The sequence below is a fragment of the Halyomorpha halys genome, unplaced genomic scaffold (genome assembly GCF_000696795.3).
Source record: "Halyomorpha halys isolate HHAL.00 unplaced genomic scaffold, Hhal_1.1 Scaffold479.1, whole genome shotgun sequence".
NCBI classification, from domain to species: Eukaryota; Metazoa; Arthropoda; class Insecta; order Hemiptera; family Pentatomidae; genus Halyomorpha; species Halyomorpha halys.
The window spans coordinates 424,168-441,683 of NW_027109057.1; the positions used below are offsets into that span (position 1 = coordinate 424,168).

Here is a 17,516-nt window from a genome sequence, read left to right on the forward strand (position 1 = left end):
TAATGTCCGAAGTTTCGCCCTAATGTTTCCTTTCACCTGTTCAAGACGATATGTTAACAGGTAGGCGGTCTTGATTTGTTCTTTGCTCATTCATTATCATTAATTAATTTTATTTTTATTTATTCTTTCATGACTTTAATTTAATGTTAACTTTCTTCTTCATTTTTCACCTGTCAGTGTATTTAAATTTTGCGTTTACACATCTACTTTTATGATTTTTCATTTTATATGTACTGTACTTTTTTAACCTTATAGTTTACGTATTTTTTTATTTTTATTATTGTTACGTAATTTTTTAATCTTATCATTGTTTATTCAAGTTTATTTTATATTAATACTATTTTATGTCTTCCTTCCTTTTATTTATATATAATTTTCTTTTCACTTATTTTTTACACAATATTTATCCTACCTTAATTTACTTTTTGTATCTTATTGTTGTGGTATCTTATTGTTATTGTATGTCCTTAGTTGTTTTTTGTATCTTTTTAGCCCTGATGAAGCCCTACAAAGTGGGGCGAAACGTCGGAATATATATAGTTCAAAACTATTTTCTTTTTTTACCGCACCCTGACCATTTTCTTCATATTTTAAATATATTTTGACATAGGAGGATCATAAGATACAAAAAGGTATATTAAGGTAGGGTTAAAATTGTGTAACAAATATATACAATATCTTTGAGACCTAATAGCACTTTATATGTGCAATAAACCCCGAGACAGATTTTCAAGATCAACAATAAAATAAAAAAATAAGAGAGAAATCAAAATTTTGGCAAATATCACGAAGTTAGTGATAATGATCATAATCATTATAAACTACTTAACGAAACATTTAACTAACATCAATTTTATTGCTAACAGACATCTGTAGGTCTAATGTTTCCTTATATAGAATTTGTCATAAACATTTATAATATATCATGGAGACTGCTATCTACACCTGGAAGGATATTTATAAATTACTTTATGTTCTATTTTACTAGCTTCAGCCCTACATTCATACAATTCATCTGTTGTACAGCTACATCTGTGAGTGGTGTCTTTGACATCTATTATGCAAACTTTATTGCCAGCTTGAAGAAACTACGGCAGCACTTTTAGATAATTTCCCTATTCTAAAGGACATCGGGGATGATTTCACTTAAGACAAGAATATATTAGTGAAAAAATTTGGACCATATTGGGCTGCGTGAGCGTGGATGGCTGAAGTGCGTTGTATTTTGCCCTGATAAAAAAACAAAACAAAAAACTATCTTTAATTTAAATGCTAATGGAATCGGTACTTTCATTAGTTTCAGAAATAAAAACCAAATTAAATTAATAAAATCTTGATTTTTCGTAGCTTTGAAAAAAAAATTATTTTAAAAACAGTATCTCAGGAATTACATATAATTAAGACATAAAAATGTCTATTAGCACTCAAATTTCAGCTAATTAAACATACCATAAAATAGTTTATAACAACTCTTCGTGGGAGTAGTATTTTACGTGACATTTGCCGAAATATATTTACAAATCGTTTTTATATGGAAAAAACGTCATTATATACAAAAAAGTTTCTCAGGAACTATTAGTCATACCATACTTAACAATTGAATTGAACCAAATTTCAACAGATTGTGAAGTATTTCCCAAATAAACTGTAATTATTTTCGTAAAAGATGTTTCATTTTAAAAGTTTAAACATATATTTTACCTGAAGATAGGAAAATATCCCTAAACCATCGTTTCTATATAAAAACAACAAATTAAGAATGATATTGTGGATTACAGATGCACTTAAAAGAATGCTAGTTGTTAAGGCTCACAGGTGCAGTAGTACCAATAGATATAAGTAAAATAAATAATATTTAAATGGTAGTAAAAGCCATTTCTTGGTTTATAAATTGGACTTATTTTGGTAATGTTTCAGAAATAAATTATCATAATGTGACTATCAAGTTATTTAAAATCAAATGAATTATGTCTGATAATTCATATGTAAAGAAACAAAAAAATAAAAACTTTATATCTAAAACAGTATTTTTGTCATTTTAGCAATAATTTTTAATTTTTTTTTATTTTAATAAAACCAATTTCAACATCTTTCCCAAACATATCTATTCCTTTGAAAAATTACAACATATTGATTACATACTGGCATAGCAACAACAGCTAACAAACATTCATAAGAACTTAGTAGGCAAGTCTCATGATTTAATAATAAATCCATGAGCTTGCCTGTATTGAACTTATTAAACTTTGAGATACCGTCAGCTAACAAATGCAAATATGTACTGACCAGTCCGAGATCTTTGAAGGCTTGTAGGAAAGCAGGAATAAAGGTAAAATTATAAGTTAATTCTAATAGCGCTGTATTTATTTGATATTTACACATTAAACATTACAGCCAGTTGAATTACTTTACAAGAGTGCTTCTGAATTTGAAAGAAAAAGTGGAAAAAAGGAAGATGCACAGATTTTGTTTCAAGCATACGAAAAGGAAAGGCAACGTATGTAGTACAAATGTCTAATAGGCACTTATGTTGGTATATAATAATTAAATAAAACAAGCATTTATATTATGGATTCCACAGGTAAATTAGCTTTATGCAGAGCTATAAGAAATCAATATCTCTTGCATGGATATTCTTTAGTAAAAGATACATTGAATAAACCTGAAAGAATTAGAAGATATTCACCAAGACTGCAGGAAGTCAAAGACAGAGCCCTCCCAGTGATTAGAGGTAGCTTGATAATCAAATTTCCTACATCTCTCTCTCTCTCTCTCTCTCTATATATATATATATATATATATATATATAATGTAATATTCAAAGAATAAAATATGTAAAGTCATAGGAACAAACAACTTAAATCCAATGTAGTGAATGATTAAATTTATTTATATTTTAGAGTGTTACTTGAGGAAAAGAGCTGATACACCAGAAAACATGAGAAATATTAAGGTAAACATCTTTAAGTTTGATTTATCTCTTATATTTATATTAATATCTTATCTATTCTCTTGTATTACTGAATATCTTAAATATATCTATTTCATAAGTTGATTCTACCCCTAATTTCTACCTTAAATGTTAACTAAGAACAAAAAATAGATTCAGTATTTTCATGATAGTTTGGTTGTTCTTTTTTTACATAAAAGTTCTTGCTGCTACATAAACTATTAGTGTTGGAAAATTGGATTTTTTTTCAACATTAAGGCAAACATTTTTAGGTTTTATTTATCTCAAACAAAATCTTAGATCTTAAATATACATATTTTTTGAGTTGATTCCATCCCTAATTTGTAACCAAAATGTAAACTAAGAACTAAAAATAGATTCAGTAGGTTTTAGATTATTTAGTTTTGTTTTTTATAAATTAAATGACAAAATGGAAATGAAACTAAAATTACCATTAAAAACAAAGGAAGATATTGAATGTAAGTAAAATAATCTTGATAAAAAATAAAGGAAAGAAAATTTGGCTATATTTCAAAACTAATGTAACAAAAAACTTTATTACTACTTTTTAAAGGCCATTTTATCTGAAGATGGACAGACTGTCTGAACGTCGCCAATGTTACCTTATTAATGTAAAATAAATAAGAGGAAGAATTTGAACTTTAATGAAATACAAAACTGATATCATGAAGTTAGTCATTCTGTCAGCTGAAAAGCCTTTTTTTCAACACATTCAAAATGTTAACTGTTACCAGTAAAAAAAAAAAAGTTGTTTTGTTTGACAAAAAGAACATAGTTTTCTGTTGTATAATACATCAATATTTTAGTGCAATTATAATGAGAAAGTGGTAAATAAAACTATGCAAATTATATTACTTTTAAAAGCTTTCTAAGATTGAATTTTGTTAATATATTTAAAAAAATGGATTGAATTTTCTCCAAAGCATGGGTAAACAAAATGTTTCATTTTTATATTACCTCATGAAATATGATTTTTGAAGCATTATATTATTTCATTACACTTTATTGTAATTGCAGGATCATTTTGAAGAAAAAATTGACAGAAACCATCTAAATTTACCAAAAGTAAATGTCACATTTGAACAAACACTTGGAACCAAAGATAAACTAGATGAGGTAAAATATGCCTTTCAGTTAATTGAAATATAAAAATAATCTTGTGTGCTTATTAAAATCTGTCATTGTCAGGAAAACAAAAAAACAGAAAAGATGTTTGCAGCTGAATCCAAAGAACAAAATACACCTGCAAGAAAGCCAGCAGAAAGTGATAACAATGACGAAGAGGCAGAAATTGAAAAACCTAATACCCCAGATGAGGTGATAATACATAAAATAAAAAGGCTTTATAAAATTTAAAAATTTGAAATTCAACTCCATTTTCAGGTTCAACAAGTTTTGTTTAAGGATCCTGTCGAAACCAATTACAGTAGTTTGGCCTGTAAACCAGAATGTCAACAAGTAAGAAATAATATTAGTCAAATGATTATAATTGAAGTACAAAAAATACTCACTTTGTAGTGATTAATAATTTAATTATTCAGGCAATGAATTAAAAAGAAAGTGTAAGGAAGAAATTTTAAAATTTCATATTTAAAGAAATGATGAATCTATAAAAAATACATGAATAAATATAATGAAAAGTAACAAATTAAAAAAATATATATATATCTGTATATTTTTTAGAGGCCTGATTCAGCCCACAAACGTAAAAGCAAAGAATCAAAAAGAAAATCTAAAATTGCAGAAGAAAGAAAACTTTTTCAAAAATTAAGCATACAGTATTCTGATCCTGATTATTGCATTCAAAAATACAAGCAGGTCATTGAGAACAGGTAGGTCATGACTGTGGTTCTATGGCATCAACCAATATATTTTAGCAATAATTAAAAATGTATCAAAATAATAATAAAATTTTTTTAACATTGTCTTAAAAATATAACATGTAAAAAAAAATCTAAGCAGAAAAATGATTTCTAAGAACATAATGACACTTGGTCCAAGCCGGATATAACTAAAAGTTGTGTGGCCGTAGCAATAAACAAACACTTTATAACATTGCATTGTTAACCATGTCTCTTCTGTTTTCCCTCTCTTTGTTCTCTCTTAACCAGAATCCCTACATCCCATCAATAGACATTTGTTTTGGGTTTTTTGTCACATAGCAGTCATCAGTTTTTTTAAGGTTTCCTTAAATTTATTTTATAGTTTGATCTATTTTTTTTTATTAATGTATTTATAGTAAACATATCATTAAAATAATTTTATTAATGATATTTGAAGGAAACAACAATATTAGATTCAATAAGTCAATAATATATATATCATATACATATATTCATATCTTATAGCCATCAAAGTGATTAAACTTATTTCTAATATATCGTTGGGCAACTTAATTTAGTTAATATATCAAAAAATATGAAAATTTTATTCATAAATGATATTATTATACAATAAAATTAAAGTTATCATAATAAAGATTCTTGTTCATTCCACAGCTGATTTCAGGTGCTTCAATCCTCTGTTAACATTTTTCTAATTTCCAATATAAGAAATTTAGGAATTATATATCTTCTTACCCTTTATCTTGCATATTTCCCAGATTAGTCAATAGTGTTACATTCCAGGAAAGTGAGCAAATCACCTTAGGCAGCATTCCTCTATTGTTGAATTTATAACAATGAAATGGCTTTATCCAGTTATTTCGACACTTTTGTTTCCTCCCTTCATTTTTCAGGTATTGTATCTCAGTCGCCTGCATCTTCGAATATCAATACCAAGAATTAAGAGCAGATAGCTGTTGGTTTATACCATGCCTCCCAAACTATAATTAGGTCTTTTTCAAGGTTAGAGAAACAAGCTAAAGCAGTTAGATTTCGTCTTTTATTTACATTTTAGTAACCAATTGTAGATACTCATTCATTCTCTAAACCCATATACTTCCCTTATATTTCTTTTGGGCAATGGTTCATTATATCTCTGTTAGATAATCCTTGTCTAAGAATGGAGACTAGAAGTGATATTTCCTAAGATTTTTAAATTCCATGTTATCTTATTTTTATAAATCTCACCATCTTCTGCAGATAAATTAAATTTATAGATGTTTCATTATTATTCTTTACTTTCAACCACATGTTTGAGCATTTTTATTATAAACCTGAAAATACTCAATATGGGTTTGTCCTAAATCCATGTCACTACTATATCTCTATGAGTCAATAGCTTTTTTTTATTCTTATTGTTTACATATTTCCTTAAACATGTGGAGTATTATTCTATTCTAAAAATGTTAAGCTATGAGTTCCCAAACACTACTTCAACAGGATGGGTGGGCTTATATTCACCTGTAGACAAAGAGATAATGGTTGACCATTGTTCTTGTTCAAGGTTATAACCTCACACCTTTAATTGATTCCTATTTATGCAAACTTAAGCCCTCAACTTCAACTGAAATGAATACTTTAAGGGTTTATCTCTCGAGCAAGCAGGATTTGGCAGCTATGATCCAATTAAATCAGTAATAATAATAATGATGTAGGCTATAACATACAACAATAGAACATTATGTATACTTGTGTGATGTTGATTCGAAACTGTTAATAATAGTAATTTTTGTCATGGCTCATATTCATGAACGACACCTCGACTGTTTCACTTGATTTGATTCTTATTTATCTTTAAATATCCACTTGTACTCCTTGTTTTGTAACTTCCTTATAACTGAATTAAATTAATTTATATTCATCAGAAATAATGAATTTTGTGAATTATATTTTTTATTTTAATTAGTGTTGAAAGAGATTTGAAGGAACTTGAGGTCCATAAGGTACAAAGAGAGCTAGAAGTAGGTATGGAGAAATGGCAAGACCGAATACTGCTTCTACAATGGCTTGATGTCAACAGAGCTAAGGAACAAGCGGGTAGAGAACTAGAGATAAAGGTAGAACGATTGCAACAAAAGAACAGGGCTAAGACCATCATCCATACTATGAACATTAACAAGTAATTAACCAATGTTTTTCTTTCTTTAAAATTCATGAATTAAGTACATTACAAGTTGTTTGGAATTATTAGTATTTGTTTAACTTAGATATATATTACTCTAATCAGGTAACCTATGAGGTATGTGTTATAAACTGAATAAACTATCATGACTTGATACACTAGGTTGTTTATATAATGAATATTAGTAGGCTGTCAAAATGAGAATCTTCTTGTTCGGTAGACTAACTGGAACAACTTAATCCTAAAAAAAATATTATTCAACATTAACAGGATGTTAAATCAAGTCATTGGAATAGCATAAAGTCAAGAATCCTTGACTGTATTGGCCTTTCCTCTAATAACTGCCCCTGTAGGTGATTGATGTGCTATTATAAAACTGATTAATTTATTTTGGAAAGTGATTAATGAATCACTTCATGAACAAGTTGTCTGCTAACTAAAAAATAATTCATTGTTTGCATTATTCGCTGGTAGTGAACTAGTCATATTTATGCAACTATGAATTTAATAGAGGCTGCAATTATAGACCTATGACAAGTAAACAAACTATGAAATAACTTTTGGTTGGCATGAAAGGTTACCAAACTAATAGTTACCTTGAAGTTGGTAGCCAACCTATTATTCTAATGATGACCAGATGGCTTTAGATAATTATTTATTATAATTTACAAATTTTGGACCAATTGGATGTTCATGGACGACTAAGAATACTAGCTCATTTGAATTTAATTTAATGACTCATGAAAATATCTTTTTAAGTATTACCTGTACTGTGAATTTAATATTTACATTACTATAATAATAAAAAGGTAAAAAAAAAGTAAATGGGTCTCTTCCTTATGAAACTATATTAATAAAATAAATGGAATATGGTCCGGGTGCGGTAAAAAAAACTAAAATAGTAAATGATTATACTATTTTTATTGAGCCGCGGCGGATATTGTTGTTACTAGTGTTTGTATCTTGAGGGCCATGTGTGTTTTGTGACATACTGGAAGATAAAAATTAAGCCAATAAAAATAGTATAATCATTTACTATTTGAGTTTTTTTTACCGCACCCGGACCATATTCCATTCATCTATACACACAGTCAATCAATAATCTTCCAGTATTAATAAAATACTTTTAAAAAATATGCGAGCTGGTCCATCCATCCCAATCATTCTATCTCGCCGTCACTACATTTGACTCCATCCAATATTTATTAATTTAAACCCAAAAATAGAGGATTGGAATTTAATCCATTGTTCAAGTTTATTTTATTTGAGAAGAAAATGTATAAAGTTATATAAAAATCAGCTCTATCTCTAGAAAAGTTAAAAAACAGTCCCTTACCTCAAAATCCATAAGTGGTTTCCCCCTAATAAATTATCATTAGGGAGAAATCAGCCATAATGATTTCAATTAATCACACTTAGTTACTTATAATTCTATCTTTTAGGGTGAAAGAAGCTGAAGACATGAAGGCCGAAGGTCTTAGAAGACAAGTGGAAGAAAAAGATCGGAAAATAAACAATCTTCACCAAGAGAAAGAGAGAATAATTGGCCAATCAAAAAGCAGAGCTTTGTTTATTCAAGAATTGAAAGACCATATCAGGTAATATTTTAAATTCATACAAAAGAAACAAATTCATATTAAACCATGATCTTATAATGGGTTTTAATTTTAGGAGTATAATGACACCTGAAACATTTGATCAGAAAGTTAACAAATTGGGAATGCATAAAAGGGTCCTCGACTCACACATGTGTGCAAGGGTAATGCAAAGATCGCACATATGGCTTGGCTAATGTTTATAAATGGGTATTATATATCAGAGTATAAAAAAGCTCCCTGGTTAGTATTTTGGTTAATAAAACCATTATTATGATCTATTAAACGCTAATATCAACCATTTTCATCATTTTGAGAGAAAAAAAAGCCTAAGATAGTTTATAAAAAAAAAATTTATATATTATTGAACAAGTTTGTCTTCACTGGCAACTAACTTTTCCAACATATTTATTCCTTTTCTATTAAAAAACAAACTATTCCATTTTTATTTTATTACTATTAATATTTATATGAAAATACTTATTAACAATACCAGTTAAGGTCAATGATAACTATCCGTAGTTTTTGCTCTGAAATTAAAACAACATGATTAACATTGAGTTACATCTATCATGAATTGAAAACTAAAGAGGGAAAACAGGCTCGGCTTTTCAAAATTGAATTATTAGTGGCCAAAAATAAATAAAGGAAAATACTATATTCCTAGGAGGCCAAATATTAAAAACGAAGTTTATACCTGTTAAAAATGATTTCAAAAAATATCTAAATGTAGGAATAAAAGGTTATGTCCATACGTGAGAGAAGAAAAGAGAAAACATCCATAAATTAGTTTCAACAGCTAAGACTTAATAAATGAAAATAATTTTAGCGACAAACTCCGAATTTAATTTTTCTCGCGTTTAAGTTTTATGAATTACACCTGCTTTCTTTTCCCCCCATGGTCTTCAATTCATCGTTTTATTTATTTGTGTGGGGCTGTTTTAGAAATCTTTAATAGATCTCTTATTTTTTATTTTCCTTTGTTGGCCACAGACTCCCGTTGGAGTCCTATACTTATTTAATAGGTCTTCTTCCACATATATCCTGGTTACCATACCCGTAGGTTATAAATCTTCCACTCACCTACCTGAATATTATGTAAGATTCGGTCTAGGAAATATACATAACTATACTCAGTGAAGAAGACCAATCATCCTTCCATTACAATAACACCAGGGATAATGTAAAAATAATTTTTCAAACTTTGTTAGATCTTCCTAAGATAATTTATCTGTGACTTTTCAGTACCTATTTTTCTTTAATAACACCAGGGATAATGTAAAAACCATTTTTCAAACTTTGTCAGATCTTCCAAAGATAATTTATCTGTAACTTTTCAGTACCTATTTTTCTTTAACATTGAATACCCAAGGTACACTAGGATAACAAATATTTTAATTTCATATTTTTTTTATATACTGTCTTTATTTAGGAAAATAAAATTGTATGAGCTTCCATATTTTTCTAGACAAAATTTTCAATATACTTGTGACTATTTGTTTAATTCCTCAATATGTTAATCAATAATAATAAAATACTTACTCATTATTAAAAATAATTTTTTGTTCATAAAAATATAAAACTTTATTATAAATAACAAATAAAGTTATACTTCAAAGAGAGATCAATATATATATATATATATATATATATAAAATCAGGATATTAATGGAAGATTTAATTAATTCATTATTTGTTTCTAATAAATGAGCAACTACATTTTGTGATGTATTTTAAAAGCAAGAATTTTTAAAAATAAAAAATTATACTTTTCAATGAGATACTAGGCCAAAATACAAATAATATTTTTTGAAGAAAATATGATAACTCCCTGGAATTTTGATACTTTTAATCATGTTTTATAGTATTCTTAGCAGATTTGAGATTGGAAATCTATAATTCCCATTATTTTTATAAATATCAATCACATTTTTTGTCCTTCAAAAAATGATTTGATTGATAAAAAGAAATAAAGTAAATTTTACTGTTTCTAAGACCTTTAATTTTTGTTGTTTTATTGTTAGCACATAAAATAATTTAATCTTGTGCTTTATTGTTAGTATATTTATTTTATAACATATTGTTTGCATATTGTCGTTATCAAGTTGTATAATTTTTTTTTTATAATAAAGTAAATTTTACTGTGTCCTAAGACTTTGAATTTTTCTTAATATATTGTTAGTCCATAAAATAATTTAATCTTGTGCTTTGTTGTAATCTGTTTCTATTATCAAGTTTATATATTGTTTGTAGATTTATTTTATAACATATTGTTTACATATTTTTGTTATCAAGTTCAACTTGATCAAATAATTAAGTAAATTTTACTGTCTCATAAGACTTTGAATTTTTGTTAATCTATTGTTAGTGCATAAAATAATTTAATCTTGTGCTTTGTTGTTAGTTGTTGTAATCTAATTGTTTCTATTATCAAGTTTGTATATTATTAAATAAATGGATATTTAAAATATGAGCTTCTGTTGTTTTTACAAAGTAAAAACAGATTCACTTGAATCAAGTGTCATTTTTTGTTTACTCAAGATATGTTCAAAGAATTTTCTTAGTAAAAAAAATACACATATTAAATTATAATTAATATTTATTTTCATTCTAAGGGAGTGCTTTGACTGGTTGTTTTTATTTTTTTTTTTTTTAACTTTCTCAGAAGTATAAAACTAAATGACATCACATAATAACTTAATACCACAAAAGTTTAGAACATTTTCTTTATCCCATCTGCCACAACTATTCAACTGAATCTGTAATCAGGTAAAAAGGGTATTATACACGACAGTAAACTCAGTGTTTAAAAAAAAAAAACTATGATTTTAAAGATAAACCAATGGGTTGTTTGTTACAATGAAAAATGAGACAAAACGAAAAAAAAAATAGTGCCATTTTTTTCAACTTTAGATTCGAAAATCTGACGATTTTTCTATAATGAAATTAATATATTAGGCAAAAACAGAAAATTATAGAAATTTTAAAAGCTGAGACAAAATAAAAATATAAATTTTGAAGGTCAAGAGTTCAGGATTTAAGTATTTTGACATTGTATCTTCAATTCAATTAATCCATTTCATTTTAAATTTTAGTCAATGGAGGATAATAAAAATATTCATATCTTTTACATCAGCTTAATAATTACTTTAATCTTTTCTTACCACCTTCGGACAAAATGATTTTCAAAAGTTGGTGCCACTCTATCCTGTAGGCTGAGACCTTTTATTCAATCATCCAATGAATATTTCCTTTTTCTCATGTAGAAAAGATAATTTAAATGACTAAATCAATAATAAAAGACAATGAATAATTAATAGTGGATGACTAAATTCACAGACTGAAATAGTACAAGAGGCATGTCCAGAAAGTAAAAGCATGGCTATTAGATTTTTTTTTGTTTTCAAAAGTTAACAACATAGAGAAGTAGATTGGTCTCCTGAGCACCAAAACTTGTCTCATAGCATCCATTTCCTAGGAATATCTCAATGAGAAATCCGCCAAGTATAAGGTCATAAGGTTCATTTTAGTGAAAGGGAAAATAAACAAAGGGAATGTGTTGGTTGGAAGACAGCTATCAACATAATCAAGGCGCTTTTGAACTTATTTGGTTGGAACATATTTTACCACCATCCTTGATTCCTTGACTTGACACCTTCAGATTTTCATCTTTTTACCTGCCTGAAGATTGACATGAGTGAAAAAAAATTTAGAACTGATGAGGAGGTGAAACAAGTGGTCTTGAAGTGTACAAAGATGACGGTACAGTTCTATAAAAAGGGTATCAAAAAGCTTAAGCCACAACTTACAACTAGCATAGAATAAGAAGGCAATCACATGGAAAAATAAGTAACATATAATACCTACGATATTATTTTTTTTTAATACAAAAAATTGAGCACTCTTATTTTCTGGATATGCTTGACAGTTTGAATTATTAAAAAAAAAAATATTTTTATTCAAATTCATCTATAAAATTTTAATTTATGTTTTTATTTTAACCAGGAAATAGTATTTCATAAGATTAAAAATATGTTTTCTTCTATGATGTTTTATTTATTTTCTTAACATGACCAATACCAGCTGTTAAAATAAATAGAATATACAGAAAGATAACATATTTTATTATTATAAAAAATTATTATTGTACACTCATAACGACCCTAGGCTAATGAAAACCAACTAAAAATTTATAATACTAACCTGTTTAGCTTTTTTAAAGCCACATCATCAGTAAATGTAGAGAGAAGTACAAATACACCATCTCACAAGAAAGAGGGGAAAAAAATATAATTTGAATTTATTTTTACAAATATATCACTTGATATATTTGTACTTGAACTTTTAATTCATGTGTAACAACTCAAAAGAAAAAGATGCTCTATAAATTTTTTTATAGGTTAGGTCAGTGGTTACAAAGGTCAATAAAATAAAACACAGTAAGGAGGTCAAAAATGCAGATTTATTTCAAAATATATTGTAGAGTAAAACAGAAGATGAGATTCCCTCTCGCTATTAAGTTAATCAGTAACTTGTTGGCCTAATAGTTTTGAGTTAGTGTTAATTAAGTCATTAGCGAACAGAAATCCTACACTTTGTCAATTATGTACATAGATATATTGCACAGAAAATATATAACTCTCAATAATATTACTATACAAACAAATCTCTAATGTGGCATGATAATTTACAATACGATGAAACATTTATTAAGTTATCATGCAATAAATATATGTAAAGTACCTAACAGACAAAGGTCATGACATAGTTACATAGTACCTTTTTGTATAACAATGGACATACATAACGTACAAAGTATGTAGGTATATACCTTATGTCCCCATAGTTCCCAAGTGTAGTCGGATAATCTCACTTCACTCTCATAACCATAATCAGTCTCACAATTTATAAATATCGGAAAACATACGAGACTTTTTAATAATGAAATTAAAAGGAAATAATATTATAATAATTGCTAAAGTGAAAAAAAAATTAACTAGTTTATTATAAATCACAAGTACATATCAACGTGCCGACACATGTGAAATATAAATAAAATAAATAGAAAACATAAACAAGCACACATTCACATGCATTGTGATGAGTAATGAAATGATAAAAACGCAAGTTAATTAGACTGAAAAACCTTTCAAGATTGATTTATGGCTAAACAAGTTTGTCAGTTACAATCACAGTCTTAAGGCAATAATTTATAAATGTACATAAATTACAATACCGATCTAAGTTAACTTGAACAGAACTTATTTTTATTTATATTTCCAATTTCATTGGAAATAGAGGAAACATTCTCATAATAATGGTGAAATATAGGCATAGGAAACTAATCAATAAATAATAAATTTATTCATACAGTTTAAAGCTAAAAAAAAACCATTATAATGGAAGATGGCCATTCAAATTTAATTTAAATAAAGATTTTACTTCTAAAAAAAATATTGCCTACATCGAACTCTCATACTCACAACAAAGCTTGCTCACTCCACGATGAACATTAAGTAGAGATTTAACATCTAACACTGAACAAACATTATATAGGTGGGTGGGAAAAGTAAAACACTTTTGATGCGGAGTACGCTCTCCTCCAGGTGCCTTTAAAGAGAGTAACACATCAAGGCAATACTAAAGGGAAAAAAAAAGAAAAAAAAATTGTTACAAACATCTTTGGTATATACAGAGGGCAACAGATAGACACCTTTCTATCAATGTACAATTTTTATATATACATGTATACAAAACCCTGGGCAACAGCACAAATTTATGCTTATCCATTATCGGAACTTGTCGAATCATTGAGTTTTCGGTTTTGCGATCGAGTTTGTTGAATTTGTCGAAGCATCAGAGACCTCCTCACTCGACGAACTCCGAATATCGCCTTCCATCTACAAAGAAAAAAAACACAATGAAGAAGTAAGTTGACAAACAAATTAGGGATTAATACTTAATAATTGCTGGGTGGTGTATAGAAAATAAACAACCTACCCTTTGAAATCAAATATCGTCCATACAAATGATGGTTGATATTTTTGTAAATGATCATTTTTATTTTTGTAATGATTTCATTCTTTTCTTTCTTTTATCATTATAGCAATGTAAAAGATAATGGCAATCATCAAACATATAGGAAATATTTCCTAAAATACCAAAATATCTTTCTAAGCAAAAATATCATAATAGCACCAAAGAGATTTTCATGAATAAAATAAACTCACCTGACCAGCCGAAATAGCATTGTAAGCAATCTTGAGGATGAGATGAGTCCAAAAAATATGCAGTGCAAGGAGTAGCAAGAGAAGCCCATTAAAAATATAATAAGCAGGAAACATAGTATTAACTAGCCTCGGAGCTGACACGGCAGTGCTGCAAAATAAATGGATAAGAAACAAAAATTACAAAAAATTTAACAATTAAAACAAGTCTATAGAATGTGTCAATTCACATTACATTAAATTATATCAAAGTTGTTCAGCACTATTTAAAAAGATCCTATTTAAGAATTTTCTTTATACTTTTAATGATTTCAATCCTAATTTTATTTTTTAGGGACCGAGATATCACCCTGAATGTTTAACCATAGTTTCCTGACACCTTGGTAACACTTTGAAACTACATGTAAAGTGTCCGTCATTCAGTGCAGGCCTTAGGCCTGGGATCGTTCATCATTTATTGGAAATTATTAAAAAAATATATTATGCTTTTGAGATATTTAATTTTAGCCAATGAATTATATACATAATTGCTCGGAGACTCGAAATGTCTAAGATGGCACTACTTTTATTATATGAGCCCGACAGAATATTTATCTAGCATAACTATAAATAATTTTAAGAATTAAGGGTTGTCGTGATGGGATTGTATGAGAATATACATTATGAATCAATAATTCCGTAGTAGGTCATAACTACATCATCAAATGGAAGAGTAGGGGAGTTTGAATTCCCATTTAAATCCAAATTTTTAAGTAAATGAAAACTGAAGCACTAATTTTTGAATATCTGAGTATTTTTTTAAAATTTTTGTCTTGATAATATTCCTAATTTGCTTACTTTAAAATAGCATTAATATATTAATATTTAGTTGATCTGAAACCAGAAAATAGATAAAAAAAAAATCCGGCCCCAAGAGATAAAAGCATAGTGCCTACGCCTACCTAACACAATGAACTAGACCTTCCTTCTTTATAACTGTATACTAAAAATTTTGGAATGATCTTATTTTTTATGTTTAACAATATTTTAGATGCTTTTGAAAATTTCATTAGAAATCAGATTAAAAAAATAAAATAAAATAAATTGCAGCTAATCAATATTCTACTTAAATTGATTTTTCCTGTTACCAGAGTTAAACAATACTTTTTAATGATTTAAAATGAAACTGTATAACATGAGATTAAGAATGAAAAAAAAAATTGACAAACTAAAACTTGAGAAATAACAAAATAAACTTCAAAAATAATTTTTATAAACAACTATGCTACCAAGAATTTCGCTATGTTGAACAATATTAAAAATTCTATTGACTTGTTTTAACATTAAATCCTAACATGGCAGCAATGAAATACTGTTATCCATCCAGAAGGCATATTCATAACATCAACATTATGATGTATTAATTGTGTTAATTTATGATGTTTCAATTATCATTTAATTAAAATCATAAATTAACAAGATTCTAGATCTTCATATTTAATAACTTTCAAATTTTAAAATATATTATAAATAAAAAAAATTGAAATGGTATCTCATAATCTTAATTCTTAAAATTTAGAATTGACACCAAAAATTTTAGAACAATATCAAGTACCAAGCATTCCATTTGGATGAGAACAACTTTCAATTACACTCCAAAAAGTAATAAAAATCAATAACTAATAAAATAAAAATTAAATAATCAAACATTAATTATGAAAGTATAGGTTAGTGACATGCTGGTTTTAAACTCATATGATTAAAAATATTTTGTTGTTAACCAGACACAGATAAAAATAAATTAATTCATCTAGTATTCATGACTTAAGAATTTTCAATAGAGAAATAAAAAAAACAAAAAAACAATAAAACTTACAGTTAAAATTGTTTTGACAATGAAACCTCAGACGAAATCATCCTAGAATAGGTTGGAAATCTTACAATAACAAATCTTCCATAAATAAATTTTAACATTAAACCCAATAAATATGATAATAATAACAAGGATTTACACGAATCATTCAGGAATGATCCCATCCACTAAGAAGCCAAAATTGGTCAACCATAGTGAAGTGGAGATGATTTCAACATCCAAAAGCAACAATCTTGTGACTCTCCACAAAATCTTTTAGTAAAAATTGCATTTATGGACTTAACACAAAGTAGTTGAAAATAAGCACTATTCTGTTTTTATCCTCTTATTTGTTTAATTAACATACTTATGAGGTATTTTATATTTATAGTTCATTAAAACTAAACATCTTAAGATTCATATACTGATGATTCAATTCAGTTGTCAGAATCTTAATTAACACCAATTATGAATGGTTGGAGCTATCATAAGTGTTAAAATGGTAAAAAAATGGATAATGTTTATAACTTAATATATAATTTTAAATATATTTTTTCAATTTCTTGAGAAAGATAGTTATTTATTAAATAAATCAAAAATTGTATCCTGATGAAATAAAAAGTGTTGAGACTATACAAGGATACAATTTTTGATTTATTTAATTAATATATAATGTTTCCCGCCATTATGGTGTGTTATAATGGTTCTTCCATTTTAACTACAGACAATATTTTCTAGAATACCACCTTTACCAGATTATTAATTATTATGGTGTGTTATAATGGTTCTTCAATTTTAACTACAGACAATATTTTCTAGGATATCACCTTTACCAGATTATCAATTATTATGGTGTGTTATAATGGTTCTTCCATTTTAACTACAGA

At 27.2% G+C, this 17,516-nt stretch overlaps 2 protein-coding genes across 8 annotated transcripts in view; one reads left to right on the forward strand and one right to left on the reverse strand.

Moving 5' to 3' along the window:
• The first annotated feature begins 2,134 nt into the window (after positions 1-2,134).
• On the forward strand, positions 2,135-8,966 carry LOC106683388 (DNA ligase 1). Its single transcript, XM_014424819.3, has 11 exons — positions 2,135-2,329; positions 2,395-2,497; positions 2,582-2,731; positions 2,901-2,953; positions 3,989-4,087; positions 4,160-4,288; positions 4,355-4,429; positions 4,655-4,803; positions 6,761-6,973; positions 8,419-8,574; positions 8,648-8,966. The coding sequence occupies exons 1-11, from the start codon at positions 2,216-2,218 to the stop codon at positions 8,766-8,768; spliced, it is 1,362 nt and encodes a 453-aa protein (XP_014280305.1). The 5' UTR covers positions 2,135-2,215; the 3' UTR covers positions 8,769-8,966.
• Positions 8,967-11,152: 2,186 nt separating this feature from the next.
• The window catches only part of schlank (ceramide synthase schlank), a 64,572-nt gene continuing 58,208 nt past the window's right edge, over positions 11,153-17,516 (reverse strand). Inside the window, exons 6-9 of one of the 7 annotated variants that reach the window (XR_010843382.1) lie at positions 14,802-14,949; positions 14,055-14,471; positions 11,736-11,822; positions 11,153-11,330 (exon numbers count right to left, since the gene is read on the reverse strand). Coding sequence is in view for 2 of the 7 variants with exons in the window: in XM_014424816.2 (XP_014280302.1) it covers positions 14,379-14,471; positions 14,802-14,949 (241 nt within the window). In the remaining 5 variants the exon portion in view is untranslated. Of the gene's footprint in view, positions 11,331-11,719; positions 11,856-13,015; positions 14,472-14,801; positions 14,950-16,653; positions 16,696-17,516 lie in introns of those variants that run through there. The other 6 variants (XR_001343542.3, XR_010843381.1, XR_001343543.3 and 3 more) reach the window with 6 other exon arrangements.